This window comes from Chelmon rostratus, chromosome 11 (genome assembly GCF_017976325.1).
Source record: "Chelmon rostratus isolate fCheRos1 chromosome 11, fCheRos1.pri, whole genome shotgun sequence".
Taxonomy (NCBI): domain Eukaryota; kingdom Metazoa; phylum Chordata; class Actinopteri; order Chaetodontiformes; family Chaetodontidae; genus Chelmon; species Chelmon rostratus.
Window position 1 is genome coordinate 17,070,038 of NC_055668.1, and position 18,073 is coordinate 17,088,110.

The 18,073-nt window shown below is 43.9% G+C and overlaps 1 protein-coding gene across 2 annotated transcripts; it reads right to left on the reverse strand.

Moving 5' to 3' along the window:
* Positions 1–2,897: 2,897 nt before the first annotated feature.
* Positions 2,898–14,857, reverse strand: LOC121614108 (carbohydrate sulfotransferase 15-like). 2 transcript variants are annotated; one of them, XM_041947888.1, is made up of 8 exons: positions 14,824–14,857; positions 10,140–10,667; positions 9,542–9,866; positions 7,870–8,013; positions 7,065–7,221; positions 6,697–6,853; positions 3,866–4,013; positions 2,898–3,681 (listed from the first exon to the last, which is right to left on the reverse strand). In XM_041947888.1, exons 2-8 carry the CDS (start codon positions 10,479–10,481, stop codon positions 3,491–3,493), a joined length of 1,464 nt encoding a protein of 487 aa, XP_041803822.1. In that variant the 5' UTR covers positions 10,482–10,667; positions 14,824–14,857; the 3' UTR covers positions 2,898–3,490. The 2 variants fall into 2 exon arrangements, with proteins under 2 accessions (XP_041803822.1, XP_041803821.1); XM_041947887.1 differs by lacking the exon at positions 14,824–14,857 and adding an exon at positions 14,560–14,714.
* Between the last annotated feature and the right edge of the window lie 3,216 nt (positions 14,858–18,073).

Here is an 18,073-nt window from a genome sequence, read left to right on the forward strand (position 1 = left end):
TATATATATATATATATATATATATATATATATATACATATCAAAGTCAAAGTCAGCTTTATTGTCAATTCTGCAGTATGTACAGGACAAACAGAGAATCGAAATTGCGTTACTCTTCAACCTTTTGTGACAGGACATATATTAAAAAGATATAAATAAAAACTGTACAATCTAAATAAAAACTGTACAAACTAAGTAAAAACTGTACAATCTCAACAATGAAACATTGAGAATGTGATGTAAACGATAGTGCAAAAAGAATTAGCTTAACAACTGGTGGTGAATAAAGTGACTGTGTTGTTTTCCTGAGGGGAGGAGTTCACATCAGTGAGAGTTTGTAGAGTCCAGGGTGTATACGTGTGTGTGTGTGTGTGTGTGTGGTGGGGGCATTTCAGAGTCCATGGTGTGTGTGTGTGTGTGTGGGGGGGGGCAGCAGGGAGTTATAGTCCAGGTTGAGTGTTTGTGTGGAGGAGGGGGAGGGCAGGGAGAGAGTTCAGCATCCAGACAGCCTGGTGGACGAAGCTGTCCCGCAGTCTGCTGGTCTTGGCCCGCAGACTCTGCAGTCTCCTCCCTGATGGCAGCAGGCTGAAGAGGCTGTGTGACGGGTGGGTGGGGTCTCTCGCAATGCAGAGGGCTTTGCGAGTGAGGCGGGAGGTGTAGAGGTCGTGGAGGGAGGGGAGAGAAGCACCGACGATCTTCTCGGCTGCTCTCACGATGCGCTGGAGGTTCTTCCTGCAGGACGTGGAGCAGGCGCCATACCACACAGTGATGCTGCTGGTCAGGATGCTCTCGATGGTGCCTCTGTAGAAGGTGTGCATGATGGGGGCCGGGGCTCTAGCTTTCCTCAGTTTGCGGAGGAAGTAGAGGCGCTGGTTCGCTTTCTTGGCCAGCGATGTGGTGTTGGTGGTCCAGGAGAGGTCCTCAGTGATGTGTACTCCCAGGAATTTGGTGCTGCTTACCCTCTCCACCGTAGCACCATTGATGGTAAGGGGGGCATACTGGGGGCGTCTTCTCCTGAAGTCCACAACAATCTCCTTCGTCTTCTCCACATTCAGAGAGAGATTGTTGTGTTCACACCACAAGGCCAGGCGGCTCACCTCGCTCCTGTAGTCCGCCTCGTCGTCGTTGCTGATGAGACCCACCACAGTTGTGTCATCGGCGAACTTGACGAGGAGGTTGGAGCTGTGGGACGGTGTGCAGTTGTGGGTCAGCAGAGTGAAGAGGAGGGGGCTCAGCACACATCCTTGGGGGGCCCCCGTGTTCAGTGTGGTGGTGCTGGATGTGTTTCTGCCGACCCGAACTGCCTGAGGTCTCCCAGTCAGGAAGTCCAGCAGCCAGTTGCACAGAGAGGTGTTTAATCTCAGCTGGTCCAGTTTTGTGATGAGCTGTTGTGGGATGATTGTGTTGAATGCTGAGCTGAAGTCTATGCTTTGCAGCATATGCGTATATATGTATATATTTACACACACATATATATATATATACACATACACATAAAGTTTCTGGTGACATTTGAGTAGAATAGGCCTTTACTTCGTAGTTTGACATGATAAGAGGAGTGACAGGTTTCATCATTAAATCAGAAGCCTGCTTTGCGGCATGATTAACGAGCCAGCGGCTCCACCAGTGAGACTGCAGACAAACACACACTGAGAATTGCTGAAACAACACAGTGGATTACGCTGGAGAGTTTTATCATTATTTCTTCAAGAATACAACTTGTTTGTTGGAGAAATTTTGGTTTTGCGAAATTCAGCTATTGTGTGTAGCGCGACTTGGAAGGAAACTGAATGGAAATCTGGACTGTGTGAGCCGTGGTTTTTCACCAGCTCGTGTCAAATGAATTGAATGTATCTGGCTGGGTCTTTTCCCCTTCCCTTTCTTTCCTTCTGTGAATGTTTTGGTGTTTGATGGGACTCTGAAGAGTGGGGGTTGTGCTTACAGCCCAAAACCGTGCAGGACATTTGGCATTTGCCAGAGAACACCAAGATTGGCAAATTTGCCACTGGCGCCCTGTGCTCTTCACAAATGAAAGCAGGTTCACACTGAGCACATGTGACAGACGTGACAGAGTCTGGAAAATCTGTGAAGAGCGTTCTGCTGCCTGCAACATCCTCCAGCATGACCGGTTTGGCAGTGGGTCAGTAATGGTGTGGGGTGGCATTTCTTTGGTAGGCCGCACATCCCTCTATGTGCTCGCCAGAGGTAGCCTGACTGCCATTAGGTACCGAGAGGAGATCCTCAGACGTCCTGTGAGATCATATGCTAGTGTGGTTCCTGCAAGACGAAGGCATTGATGCTATGGACTGGCCCGCCCGTTCCCCAGACCTGAATCCAATTGAGCACATCTGGGACATCATGTCTCGCTCCATCCACCAACGCCACATTGCACCACAGACTGTCCAGGAGTTGGCGGATGCTTTAGTCCAGGTCTGGGAGGAGATCCCTCAGGAGACCATCTACCACCTCATCAGGAGCATGCACAGCCGTTGTAGGGAGGTCATACAGGCACATGGAGGCCACACACACTACTGAGCCTCATTTCGACTTGTTTTAAGGACATAACATCAAACTTGGATCAGCTTGTAGTGTGTTTTTCCACTTTAATTTTGAGTGTGACTCCAAATCCAGACCTCTATGGATTAATAAATTTGATTTCCATTGATAATTTTTGTGTGATTTTGTTGTCAGCACATTCAACTACGTAAAGAACGAAGTGTTTAATAGAAATATCTCATTCATTCAGATCTACGAAGTGTTATTTTAGTGTTCCCTTTATTTTTTGAGCAGTACATTTACTGCATGTTGATCATTTTATTTACATTTCCACAGAATTCAGCAAGTTAGAAATGTTAGTAAATACAACATGTCAGAATCACAATCACCCACAACCCAAAGTGACATCTTGTATGACCAGCAGTCCAAAACCCAAAGACATTCAATTTACTATTACATAAAACACAGAAAACCAGCGAAACCTCACATTTAAGAATGTGAAAACAGAGGTGATCAATCAATTATGGACCAATTATTTCAATACCTCTTTGAGATCTCTTCTAGAATTTAAGTTCAAACTGTTTGCACTCTGAGTCTTTACTGACTCACCCACTGCTGGGCCAATGTGGTTGGAGAGGTTTTACCACTTCAACTGTTAGTACTGAAATATCTCAGCTGTCAAAATGTTCCTCGGTGACCTTCCCTAGATTCACTGTGTGCCCAAACCAGTGCAGTATTTATAAGATGTACACCTCTCAAGTGAGTACTTTGTTGTTACAAGTGTAAATTATTTTTAATTTAAAAAATATGGGACAGGGGATATTTCTCTATATAAAAGGTCAAATCGCAGCACCATCACCACTTGATTTTCACCACAGCCTTTTCAGCAATAATAGCATGAAAATTTAGTCCAGATGTGTGGATTAATTAATTTATGGGAATGGATTTTAGGGGCTTCATGTGTTCATTCACAGCCGTCCACGCTCATATCCCTTCAGGGGTAACTCCAGAGGAAGCCGTTGTGGTCCAACACACTGGCCAGTTTGCGGTTGAAGGGCTGGTGAAATTCCCTGAGGAGGTCTCTGGTGGCTGGAAGCATAGGACCTACTTTCTTGTCCTTCACCCCCCGGCTGTTTGCCACACGCTGTTTCATCACTTCTTCCTCCAGCTCCACTGACAGAGGACCTGCAGGGAGGAGGGGAGGTGGGAGTCCAGTTCAATACAAAAGTCAAGACTTGAGGCAGAAACAACCAGATGAATACAGGACGCAGCCAGGAAGATATTCGCTGTTTTTTCCAGAAACTTAAAAGATTTTAATCTAAATTTTAATATACAAACAGCATGTTGCTGTAGCTTTTTGGATGCTTACTTAGACCCAGAAAATCAAAAGCTTTCCGTAATGTCGCTCTCATGTTGGCTGCATAGTCCTCCAGTCGTAGAACTAAAATCTGGTCCTTATGGAAAACTGTCAGCCAGTCCAGTAAGAAGACAACGTACAACCCTACATTCAGCTTCAACTGTGGAGAAAAAACAAATCAAGTCAACATCGCAAGTGTCCTGTGGTGACATTATCATGTCAGCTGCTGTATCCAAGGTCAAAAGTGAACTTTCTGTGTAGATCTGCAGTCTCCTCTCCTTTTCCTGTTTTCCCTCCTCTTGTCTCTTTTCTGTCTCTCCCCTGTCTGTCTAGTTGAGCGGCATCACTGCAGGGCGTGGCCGACAGGTCGGGCCAGCCTTCTCGCCGATTGTGCACAGGTGTGATCAATGTAGCAATTAAGACCCACCTGACCACACAGTATATTAACCCCAGGAATATTCATGAATCCTGTGCCTACCAGTGTGCTAATGACATAGACCTCCTTATATGCATAGTCTCTGTCAGTTTGCTACCTGCTTGTGTCTGTGGCCAGGTGTACCAAGCTCACCTGCTCTTGTCTGCACCCTGTCAGTCTCTCTCCCTGTGGGAACCCCATGTGGAGATCAACCTCACGTATGCACCCTGTCCATCTGTCCTGTGGAACCTTGGATCATCCAAACACTCTTTGGACCTCATCTGTGCCTTTTCTGTCTGACCGAGTTGGGAACCCAGACCAGTCGCTCTCTGAACTCAGTATGAGTGAACTCTGTTCACCATTGGACTCATTGTTGGTTTACTTGCTGAACATTCATTAAACAGTTTTACTTTCTCCTGTCTACTCTAAGTTTGGCATTTAGAGTCTGTTAGCCCCCAAAACATTTTCAGTCTCACTGTTAATAAAACAAACAAAAACAATGAACTGGTTGTTTTAACAAGGATTTTCTGTGATATACTGCAAGCTTCTACCTCTGTACAATAAATCTCCACTGTTCCATAACTTAGCAACACATCGAAGAAAGAGAGCCACACTGTTGTATTGGGTGACATGTGCCTACATTATGATGAGCTTGGTCACTGAAGTTTATTTTGTGTAAAGATCAGCAGTCTCTCCTCCTTTTTCCTTTTGTTCTCTTGTGTTTTTTCCCTCCTTCTGTCACATGTCTGCATCTCCCTTGTCTGTAAGTCTAGCCTGTGTTCCCGCAGGGTGTGGACAGCAGGTTGGGCACAGCCTCCTCTCCTCCTGATCACAGCTGCGCTCAGTCAAGCAATCAAGACTCACCTGCCTGCACAGTATTTAAGCTCTGGGGTTTCTATCAGTATTCATCAAATCCTCTGTCTTCCTACGTGGCATGACAAAGACCCCAAAGAATGCTAAATGCCACTTTGTCAGTTTTTTGCCTGCAACTTGCCTTCCTGATTTTTCCTCTTTATCTGTGCTCAGGTGCCCAAACCTTCACCTGTCCAGGCCGCACCCTGTTTGTCTGCTCTCACCAAGAAACCTGGATCAGTCTCGACTTGGACTCTATCATCTATCTCATCCTTGTCTGGATTTGCCTCTACACATTCTCCTGTACATTCATTAAAGTGTTGAACTCCTCTCCGGTCTCCTGTCCTGTCTGATTGTGGTTTTTTGGGTCCTGATACTCTAGAATTTGTAACATTTTAAGTCAACACACACACTGTCCTGCTGCCGTAATCACTCGAAAAAAAAATACTTCTAACAAATGCACCATTTAGTCCTGATTTTCTGCTAAAAGCTACAGCTTTTATACAGGGAAGGTGGAAATTATTCAAAGCAAAATTCTATAGCACATTGTTGTTTTCGCTCTATAAAATTATATAGCAAGTCTTAGTCTTTAACTATCCTTTTCCCAGATATGCACAACTACACAACAACTCTGAAGAGAAAAAATATTTGTGTCCAAATTGCAGATGAATCAATCAAATCAAGACATTTTTTGAGTGCGTACTGAACAGGTGCAATAACTTCAAAACTGATTCATACAGAAACGGTCACTCATGACTTATCTAAAAAACACTGATGTGCAGGAATGTTTCAGCATGCTTAAGGTTAGACCAGTGGAAAAAAAAACAAACAATGTGGGCTGTGATAGACATATTCAGTATAAATGGGGAGGACAAACACAGCAAACTAATGTGATCCAACAATGACAAATTTCTGACTTTAAGGTCTGAGTACTTCATGAAGTCATTGTTTAAAGGCATACTGTGCAGGATTCTGATTGTAAACATTCAAACTAGGCCCCTCTTCCCCAGCTCACCACCACCAGAAGTACACACCCCCTACTGCTCGCCCCCAACCACAGCTGCCACAGAATAGTGAACATAAAGCAGCAAGTGGAGAGCGTTGTACCTGACTACCTGCAGGAATATGAATGAGGAGGTATATTGCAAACATTTTAGCAATTTACATGGCATGAAAATAACGTTAATTAAAATGCCTAATAATGTGCCAGGCAACAGACAGCAGTCAACAGTTGTATGTTTCTCTCTCCAGACAGGAGAATTTAGCGCAGCTTCCCAAACATCAGAAACAGATGACACAGATCACAGCGTCTTCCTGGTCACCACCTTTTTATAAAGTCCTGACCTCACCTGTGTGCTGTTATTAGCTGGGGGCTACACACCCACCGCCCAAAGGTTGCAGCCAAAAGGGGAAAAATACAGGCAGAGGGCAGGGTCTCTGCAGATACACTGCCACACACTTCTAGTGGGTCATAAGTGATGACTGAGAAGATTACTTTTTTCGAAATTCTCAAATAATCATTCCTATGTAAACTGATATTCAGGATGTTCAAAGTGAGATCATCATTTCATCTAACCGGCATGGCGCTGAAGAGGCTGCCTTTGTAGGCACATGCACGAAGTGACTGCTTCGATAGACAGGACTGAAACAAGCGCACAGACTTTATGGCCATCTGATGGAACTCATTTCTTGACTCTTTGCCCCTCCTAGAGTACAGGTAGTGAGAATAAAGCCTGGAAACAGAGAGAAAAAGAGGTGTAAGCCAGTTGGAAACATGAATGGGCATTTTGCTGCATGTACAATAGGAGTTTCAATTCCAAAACAAATACAATAATAATTAGAAATTACAGGGAACCCCCTTAGAAATAAAGCAAACTGTTTCACCACAGAAAATCAAATCTGTGTCTTTTCAGGCAGATAGGTGGATGGATTTCTCCACAGTACCTCTCCACTGGATCTCTCAGGATCATAATGATTTTGGCACCGGGCTGCAGTGTGTGGATGAAGTCCTGGGTCAGAAAACCAGGCTCTGTCTCCTTCCTCTCTTTGTGCACATAGCTCCAGGCTATGTTGTTCCACATAACGGATGGGCTGGCTTCCACTGTCAACACATAGATCATCTCAGTGCCACTTTGTCTAACAACAGTTCTTCTAAAGGTCCAGTGTGTAGGATTTCGGTGGATCAGTTGGCACAAATGTAATGCAATAATCGTAGCTGTGTTTTCATTGGTGTATAATCACCTGAAAATAAGAATGGTTGTGTTTTTGTACCTTAGAGACAGTCCATAGTCAAATTTCAGAAAAGTGAGCCCACAGTGAGTAAAAATGTGACCGGAGTAAAAAGCGCTCAAAAACTGTTTGGGGTTTAGAAGGTTAAAATGAAGAATGCCATTATCAGTAACCATGCAAAATCCAAATCAGGAATTTGTTTCACTTCAGCTACCAAAGCCAAGTAAGCAGAACCTTCTTATTCCTATCATTTTCATAGAATAAAATCTACAAAACCAATCTTAAGTGTTTGCTTTCAAAGTTCAATGCTACTTTGATCCAAAATGCAGTTCCTTTAATGTTGGGTGATATTCTCTACTGTCTCTCAGGAGAGCAAAGTTTAAGTTAAGCTCATTTAGATTCAGACACACTTAGAAAATAAGTGAGGCCTTCCAATAAAGGGAAAGGAGACAAAAGGAAACTGTAATTTGGAATCTTTGACACTAACAATTCCAAAACAAACACTTTCACGTGTGTTCACCTGTTATGAACTGGGTCATGTGGTGGTCTCCAGATGAATTTCTATTAATTTCTTCTTGGATGTGTTGGGCTGCCTTGTCAAAGAGATCCAGGTAATCTTCCACAGGAACAATTCCCTTGAAGCCATCTTCGATAAGGATATAACCTGCACCCCGTGACACACCAAAATATCACTCATTAAACACTCTTCTATACAGAAAATGAATTTAATGGATTTCAAAAACTTAAAAGAAAAAATTCAAATCTTGAGTTTGGCTAAGTCTTACCTGCACATGGAGAGCATTAAAAAGGCCTCCAGTGAAGAGAATAAAATAAACACTTTATTAAAAAGCAGCTGCAGGATGTCTTCAGTTATAGTCAGTGGTAGTAGGTAGTATTCAAGCAGTTTATCTCAAGACCTGGACATTTGCATACTGATAAACTGAAATTCATTGTTATAAATTATGTGCTCTTTTGATTTTGATTTTTGAGTTTCGCGTTTCAAATTCATCAGATGAGTGTGTTAAAAACAACATGGTGTCATGTCTCGTCAAATCTGTTAAGTGTTTTTGTTCACTAGCGTCATGTCTTGTCATACACTTCCTGTTTTATTGTGAAACCTAACTCTCCTCTCGTTTCAGGCCCTTGACTTCCCGGTGTGTTTCCCGCCTGTCTGATTGTCTACCCCGCCCTAATTGTCTCCACCTGTTCATTGTTACCTCGTGTATATATAGTCCGCGTCTCCCTTTGTCCTGTGCCAGATTGTCATGTGCCTTGTCTCGTACTCGCCTTGCTCTCTAGCGTCCTTGATCCTTGTCTGTGTAAGTCTAGTTGTCAGTATTGCCTTAAGATCTTTTGTTTGTTACTTTTGCATCTAGTCTAGTTTGGTATCTTTGTTTGTTACTTTGTATTCTCCTCAGCCTTCGTGCTTTGAGTTTTCATTTCTAGTTTTCCAGGTTATCCTTAGCGTTTTCTGTTGTACTTTGTATCTCCTTCAGTTGCATTTATCCTGAGCGCTTTAAGTTCAATAAACCCTTTTATTTTGAAACTCTGCTGAGCTGTCTGTGGTCTGCATTTCTGAGTCCTCAAATCCTGTGCCTCCGGGCTTGTCACATGGAAAGCAAAGCAAGTAAATTGGGAAGGATTTCACTGAGCTTTAAAGTTGGTTTAGGGATACTAGGTTCATAAACAGAGTACTCCATTGTTTCAGAGTTTGATGTTGCAAAGTAAGTTGCAGTTGAGTAAAAGAAAACATATATTTTTGTTGAAAGGAAAGGAACATGACCAGGACAAAATCTAAACCAAATCCACACAACGGACACAACAATGAAAACAGGGTGACGTCGACATGGAAAAGTTGAGTTTAAATCATCATCTTTTTGCTAATTTCACATTTACAAATGCTAAGACGAGTTTAAATGGGAGATGGCAAGAAATCCATGATCTGGAAAATCTTGCAGCACTGTCTGGAGTCATCATCCCCAATCAGTTATTAGGGGCAAATAAATTGGAGTGGCTTTCAGTGAGCTTAGAGGTTAGTTTAGGGGTAATAGGTTCATTAACTAGGATTCCACTGTCTTTTGGTTTACTTTTACAATAGTACTAATTCATCCTGTTTATTTAGGTCCTACTATAACTAGTCATAACTGTTTTTCATCAAAACATTTCAAAACACCGACATCCTGATGACTCACCAAAGCGTCTCCTATTCCACCACTTTGACTCCTTTATCATGCTGTACTGGACCTGTGGATGCCGTCGCAGCCTGGAGTACAGATCAGTTGTGCCACACTTGGGCTGGCCGACAATGTAGAAGTACGGCAAGCAGCGCAAACGAAACAGTTTGCCGTCTCTGTGTTGTAAGTACTCGGGTAATTTGTCCTTAATGTTGTTACACCTAGAGCCATGACAATAGAAGCTATGCCTGTATGGATCAGTGCTGCTTTCACTGGAGATCTCCTCATACCAGCAAGGGCTCTTGACACCAGGCAGGAAATGACGAGGAATTACAGAGAACAACTGCAGAGAGGAACAAAACAACATAAGACAAGAAAGAGGGAGGACAAAATAACATAAATACTTTAGAATTGTTAAATCATGATTTGGAGAAGGTAAGTCTCAACAAACACTGGTCATTATGAGCTTTGGCAAACAGGCATTTAACTGCATGGCTGATTGTAAGATGTTTGTTATTTGTCAGTCTCTAACTGAATTATCATTCGCCACCAGTCATTGCTGGTCTCTTGATGTGAAGCAAAAATTAATTACACCATTTTCCACAGACTTACGTACATGAGGGTCCATTTCAATGACATCCTTTTCATCAGGCACCTTCCTGGGTGTGTAGTCCAGTTTGGAGTTAATGATCTCCACCAGCTGTTTCATGTCTATTAAATTGTTTTCAGAGGAAACTTCAGCTGCTGCTTTGTTTGACTGGACGACCCCAGGCCTGACCTGATTGGGTGAGGTGGTGAAGGGAAGTCTTGTCTTGTCCCACGTCAGGTTGTAGGAAGCCATGATGAGAAGCATCAGTGTCAAGCCCATCAGGAAGCAAACCACTCTGGCTTTTGAGATTGTCCTCAGGCTAGTCAGTGACAACAGGGTTACCTGCTTATTACCCAGTGTTTCAGCCATGTTTGAAAAGTCAAAAAAAACAGAAGCACAATACGCAGGTACAAAAAGGATCAGGGAAATGATTCTTTCAGTGCTTCATCTAGAGGAGGTTGTGTGTCTTGATGTGTCCATTCATCATAGTCTTTAATCTTCAGGTCATCATTTGTCTTAATATCTTGCATGCCATCCCATCTCCAGCAGAGCCTCCTGGAAATCAGAACCACTTGTTAAAACCTGGCACACAGCTTTTTCATGTGACTTCAGTTTTACTTTCAGCTAAACTGCAGGGGTGTAGTTTATTTTGAAGTATTTCAGTCATCTCCAAGAAAAGTGGTATGAAGATTTCTAATATTACAGTATTTGATGGAGCCTCTCTGGGGTGTCAGCATGTGAATTTCAATCTAGACCCCCTTCTATACTACAAATCACCTCAAATCACCTCATCTCATTTTTGTAAACTGCTTCATCATTATGAGTAACGAAACATGATTACAAGTTTCTCCACCCTGGTTGGGGAGAAATTCAACATGATACATCATAAAAAACTTGAAATGGATCAACAGTTATTTATAAATCTTCTGAATAGCATCTGGAACAATTCAGTCAATCAGCTTCAACGAGTTTCACATATAGTAATTTCTTTTCCGTAGTTATTTATTCTAGGAGGAGCAGGGTTGACTGTGTTGGCAGCATCAAACAGGCCACTTTAACGTTAGATCTTAAATTAGTAATAATAAGCATATTCCTGCAATTAGGACCAGGGATAATATTATGACAGCATAGCCTGGTACTCGCCTGGCTGATGAAGTGCTTCCCTTATTTCTCACCAACATTTGTCTTTTTTGACTCGGTCATGGTTCTACCTTGAGGAAACGTCAAATAGACGTAAAGAAAAAAAAATTCTGACATGCTAGCTTTTCGTCTGGGTGTTTTGGGGTGTTGTGGAGCATTCCAGACGCTGCACGACAGATAGTTTATCATGTCACACTACATGGGTGTAGATGCCCAATTGTCGTTCACACTTTGCGCTGGTAATTGCTCTGCCACGACAAAATCATCTCAAAACGACCTACCTCAGACTTTTGATTAGATTACAAATTAACATGAGTTGATTGTGAATGACCAAGCTAGGTAACTCAACTTAGTTTGTCGATTGTGTATAAATCCAATCCTGTGGCTATGAAAATTAAATAAATTGACACCTTGCTGAAGGAAAACTTTGTCCACTCAGCAGCTAAAGGGGAGGATGTCAGCTAACGTTCACTGAAAAAATCTGCATGTATATGCTTGCATCATGGAGTTAACGCAAATTTGTCCGCCTTATGTCATTTCAGCACAAAAGAAAAGTTAATACAATGTAAATTCAACACAAAATGAAATAGCAGGGTAACAATGAATTTGATAAAAGCACAATTTCCTTGTTAAGTAAACAACAGAAGCAGGATGGATTACGCTGTGCTATATTTGATGTCGAGGAAGAGAGCAGCACTTGGTATCTGCTCCAATCACAGATGTCAACTGCATTGGTTCAGATAATCCTTGTGGAAACTGATGCAGTCTATAAAGATGGTTGGTGTTTTGCTCTCTGCCAAAATATCTTTTTTTTACACCCACTAGGGGTACCAAAGATGGCCATTCCAGCAAGAAAAAATGACTAAAACATCTATCCAAGGCATGCCCACAGTAAAGTTTGAAAGGTAACAGGACAAAACTTGTATCCCCAGACAGAATCACTGTCAGTGCTACTGACATTGAGTAAGAGAAGTTTGAAAACAAGGTTCACACAGACGTTTTTTTCCACCTTAATATATTTTTGCACATAGATGCTTGTAAATAACTATATCTGGGATTTATTCACTGGAAAACACAATGGGACCACAGCCTGAAGCCTTAGCCTAGTTCAGGTTCAATAAAGGCTGATAACAATTGCACAGACTGAATAATTTACTGTTTCTGTAATGGTATCCAGGCATCCAAAAAAGGCTATTTATCTACAGAAATGTCTTTATCTACATTCATTAAATCTATACTATACTACCTCTATTTTGGCTTTATATCTTTACATTGAGACAAATGACTATATTTATCAATTCAAACTGTGTGATATCCCTATTAACACTGAATTCCTTGATTTGAGGTGACTGAAGCTGTATGTTCAGAAGTTCATTGGCTATTTTAAGTGTCGGCCGGATGTTCAGAAGTTCATTGGCTATTTCAAGTGTCGGCCGTCTGCAAAATCATTTGCGATTGGCTAGATCATCACACAGAAGAAGGCCCTGCTCAACATAGACTTCATCAGGCTTCATAAAGCAGATGATGTTTGGTCAAGTGAGGTGTCATTTGTGTAACTGGAGACTGTATATGTTTCTGGAGGTTGTGACGGCAGAAACAAAGAAGACGAGTACATGTCCTGCAGATTTGAAAGGAGAAAGCAGCTTTCGTTGGAATATTATCATGTTTCGGACTAAATATTTTACTGCAGTGGATCATTTGGACCTTTGTCGGTGTTACTAGACCATTGTTGAGTCAATTCTAAGATTGGTTGTCTGTTGTTGATATTTATTGTGTCTCCAGTTGTGATTATATTTTGAAATGGTTTGTATCCATTGATTCACGAGAATCTTATCTTTCTAACGGTGGATAATGTGCATACAAATTTGAATGTCGCTTTTGTGTCAACAGATGAAAGCGCAATGAAAAAACAATACCTTTTCCTGCGGCCTGCGGGCGAGCATTTGGAAACATAAGATTTTAATTATGCATCATGTCTCAAGCCCACATGCAAAATTGGCCTGTCTCAAGAACTGTAAATGAGAAAAAGATGGCCTTTTTCAGGTGATATGTCTTTACCCTCTGTTTGGAGAGGAATGAACCTTACAAAGACTGTAGTGACATACAATGATATCCAATAACATTGTGCTCAGGTGTGATAAAAGTCCATCATATCAGTAGCTTGTGTCTGTTACATGAACAACCCACAAAGCTCAGTATTTATAATCAGTCCCAGCTTTAAAGATTCAACAGCTGTGTGTCAAATTTGAAATTCAACCTTTTGCACTGCTGATGAATATTAATAATTACTACTGTCAAAGTACAGGCCTGTTTCATTCACTCTCTGTCTAGTCCAACCACCTTCAGATAGAAGACAGTTTAACAGCATATTAAAGCTTGGTAGCATTTACTGTGACATTTCAGATATCAGATGGGCTGTTGTGCATCAAGTAGATTTGTTCATCATCAAATTTTATTTGGCGTCCTAAATGCATGCTCTTTACACTACACTATTCTGCCTCCCTGCCTTGCACCGTCTGATTTATCCCTCTCTATTTACTCCTCAGGACAAAATGATGCCAGTCAGCCTCAGCTCATTCTATGCTGCCGACACCAAGACACCAACTAAACAGCAAATGAAAATCAACATACTCACAGAGGTTTTCCACAGACAAAATGCTACATGATGTCTGCATGATTCCAGTTCTGGTTGGCATCGACATTATTAGAGAACAGTCGGTTCCATGAGCCAACATTCAGTACACACACATACTGTCACCTCTCCTGAAACAGGTTTTAATCATATCTGACATGACCCTGTATAGTCCACTCTGTGACTGGTACTTCCAGCTCTTTGAAATAAGAGGCAGCAATGCCACAAAAGGAAATAAAACAGCCTCCCTGTTTATGGGGAATTCAAATAAAGACAAACAAGATACCAATTTGCTGTATACATGAAAAACTTTCTATCACAGAATGAAGTTTCCTTTAGTCCTTTAAAGTCCTTTAAAGGTGTAACATGCAACAGGTCTACAAAGATTTAGGTTAAACATTAAAAAAATTAAATCAAGAAGAAATTATCTGAAAAAGTATCTTAGTGGCGCAGCTCGTAACTGTCTAGAACGCTCTTTCTTCAGGAACGATGAAGACGTTTACCAAGATGCCAGGAAGGAGCTAACTGTGAGAAACTGTGAGGCTGAGTAACTTTGCAGCCCTACCTGCTTGCTAAATACTTCATGTAAAGACCCTGGAAATATTAAAGGATTGTGATGAAAATCAAAGACTGACACAAAAGCTTCCTGACTGGGCAGCTGCCAGATGGACCCACCATGTTACAAAGGCTCTGACGAAAGGGTTTCCCAGGTTCAAGAGGTGAGCTGTGAGCTGCAAGTCCACATTTGTCCAATAAAACTAAAACAAACCACCAGGATTGGAGAGAATAAAATTGTAAACAGCAAAAAGGTGTCCGATCTCCATGTGAGCTCTGCAACACACATCCATCTTCCTACTGCAGCCACAAAGGACTACATACACGCAAACCATGGACACACCTACTAAACACTGGAGTCACCAATCACAAATGAAGTCTCACCGCTCCTCTGTGGTGAAGCAGGTCTCTTTTTTCAGTACCAACTGTTTGAGAGCTTTAGCACCAAGACAAGTGATACTAGACAAAGATGATGAGTCTTAAAGTGTTCAAACTGACTTTGGGTGGAGCACCATTGTCAGTTTAGCAGTTTGCCTTGAAACAGGTTTTGTGACCAGTCTTTCCACTTGTCATGACTCTGTACATGCGCTCATGCCATTTATCTTTAGACGTCAGATGAGCTGCCGACTGCTTTCATCTATGGTATGCCTTGCTCAATTGCACTGGAAGGCTCAGTCAGACAAAATGTCACCCAGGTAGCAATTTTGGAGGTGGCAAAAATGATCTGAATGTAGCTCTCCTGGAAGATGATGATGCGAGACAGGAAACCTGTCTTGCAGAACAATGTGATTTTGTCTTGAATGCACCTCATGCAAGTCCTGCTTAAGGACTGTGGGAACGACAGACAAGGCCTGTAAAAATGTTGTCAGCTCTACACTCTCACTCAGCTCTGTAAACCCAGTGATGCTGCTCATCCCAGTGGACAATACATTTATGATGTAATGTAAGTTGTACTTTGAATGTACATAAAAACTAATGTACTTTCACATTTTTCAGGGACGACTGAAGCGCAGAAGGTAAAGCGGCCGTCCGCTTATCAAAAGGTTGGTGGTTGGATCCCTGGCATCGGCAGTCTACATGTCTACGTATCCTTGGGCAAGATGCTGAACCCCAAGTTCCCCCTGATGTGTTCATGCTGGTAATGAGCAGGTGGCCTAGCTGCCATGTGGGAATGGGTGAATGCAGGCCTGTGTTATAAAGCACTTTGAGTGGTCAGCAGACTAGAAAAGTGCTATATAAATACAGTCCATTTACCATTCAGCATTGTCAGTACACTTTAAGTGTAGTGGAAAACTCCTAAAAATGTAGGATTTAAAGTGCAATACCAATTTGCTTCAATATATTGCACTTATTGTGACGGCGGGTGCAGAGAGAGACCCAAGAGCGGAAACGGAGAAGGTTAACAAAAGTTTATTTTGCAACAACAGGCAATAACTGAAACAATCGCTGGCAGCGTGAGGTCCAAACAAAACACGAACTCAGAGAGGTCCAGAGAGTGCTGGGCTGTGTGGGCAAGGGAGGCACTGGAACAAAAAGAGAAGAGACAAACAATTAATCAAAAAAGTTCAGCAAGCTATCAAAACGTACTATACCACAGGAGACTGAGACCAACTGATACCACGGTACGCGGAAGTATACTCTGGCGTCGAGGAGTCACTCCGCAGAGGTTAAATAGGCGTCCTAATCTCCTGAAGTGAACTCAGGTGTGCCCAAACACTCCTCGACGCATCGGGGGGGAGGGGAGCCTCAGGAAAACAAAACGTAAAGTTACAGCCCACAAAACAGAACACAGGAAATGGACCTTCAAAATAACAGCACAGACAATACCAACCGCCACAGTACCCCCCCCTCAACGAACGCCTCCAGGCGTTCTACCCGGCTTGTCCGGGTGAGCGGCATAAAAGTCCCGAAGGAGAGAGTCATCCAGAATGAGTCCCCTGGAGACCCAGGAACGCTCCTCTGGACCGTAACCCTCCCAATCCACCAAGAACTGGAAACCACGGCCGCGTGGACGGACATCCAAGATCCGTGACACCGTGTAGGCGGGATGACCATCAATGAGGCGGGGGGGAGGTGGGGCGGCGGCCGGCGGGCTGAGCTCGCTGGAATGCACCGGCTTCAACAGGGAAACATGGAAGGTGGGGTGGACCTTCATAGAGTCTGGTAGCTTGAGCCTGACGGCAGACGGATTAATGATCTTCAACACCTCGAAAGGACCGACAAAACGGGGAGAGAGCTTACGTGACTCGACATCCAACGGAAGATCCCGTGACGACAACCACACCTGCTGACCCGGTCGGTACTCGGGGGCGGAGACGCGGCGAGCGTCGGCCAGCCGTCGGTTCCTCTCCGTGGAGCGGGTGAGAGCAGCTCTGGCAGACTGCCATACCTCCTTAATCCTCCGGAGGTGCTCCTTCACAGAAGGGACGGATACCGCAGTCTCCTGCTCGGGAAACAAGGGAGGTTGATAACCCAAACAGCACTGAAACGGTGACATACCTGTGGCCGAACAGGAGAGGGAGTTGTGGGCATATTCTATCCAAGGCAGGTGTGTACTCCAAGAGACGGGATGATGAGCAGCCACGCAGCGAAGAGCGGACTCCAGATGTTGGTTAGCTCGCTCTGTCTGGCCGTTACTCTGGGGATGGTAACCAGAGGACAGACTTGCCGTGGCCCCCACCGCCTTACAGAACTCCTGCCACACCTGGGAAGCGAACTGTGGACCCCGGTCCGAGACCACGTCGAGGGGAATTCCGTGAAGCTTGAACACATGAGTCACGAGTAGACTAGCAGTCTCGAGGGCAGAAGGCAGTTTAGGCAGAGGAACATAATGCACAGACTTGGAAAAGCGATCAATAATAGTTAAGATGACAGTGTTACCTTCAGATGGAGGAAGACCAGTAACAAAGTCCACGGCGATGTGAGACCATGGGCGGCTTGGGACGGGCAAGGGGTGCAGTAACCCCGCAGGGGGATGATGAGAAGCTTTTCCCCTGGCACAGACAGAGCAAGCGGCAATAAATGCACGGGTGTCGCGGTACATCCTCGGCCACCAGAAGCTCTGACGGAGGAACTGGAGGGTGCGGTGGAAACCAGGGTGACAGGTAAGTCTAGAGGAGTGAGCCCACTGGAGAACTTGCGACCGGACCGAATCCGGGACAAACTTGCGATCGGGGGGACCGGAACCAGGGTCCGGTTGTTGCTTCTGCGCCTGGAGCACGAGGGATTCGATCTCCCATGTAGCCATACCCACGATGCAAGCCGGCGGGAGGATGACATCCTGATGTTCCGAGTCCAGGGGAGGGGCATAGAGACGGGACAGGGCGTCGGGCTTAGTGTTACGGGAGCCGGGGCGATAGGAGAGGGTGAAATTGAACCGGCTCAAAAACAGAGCCCATCTGGCTTGGCGGGGATTAAGCCTCTTCGCGGTGCGTAAGTAGGCGAGGTTTTTATGATCAGTCCAGATCAAAAAGGGAACCGTAGCGCCCTCCAGCCAGTGCCTCCATTCTTGAAGCGCCCAAACCACAGCCAGCAACTCTCTATTCCCGACGTCGTAATTCCGCTCGGCCTGGGATAAGCGGCGGGAAAAGAAAGCACAGGGATGCAGTTTGTGAGTCTGAGGGTCTCTCTGGGA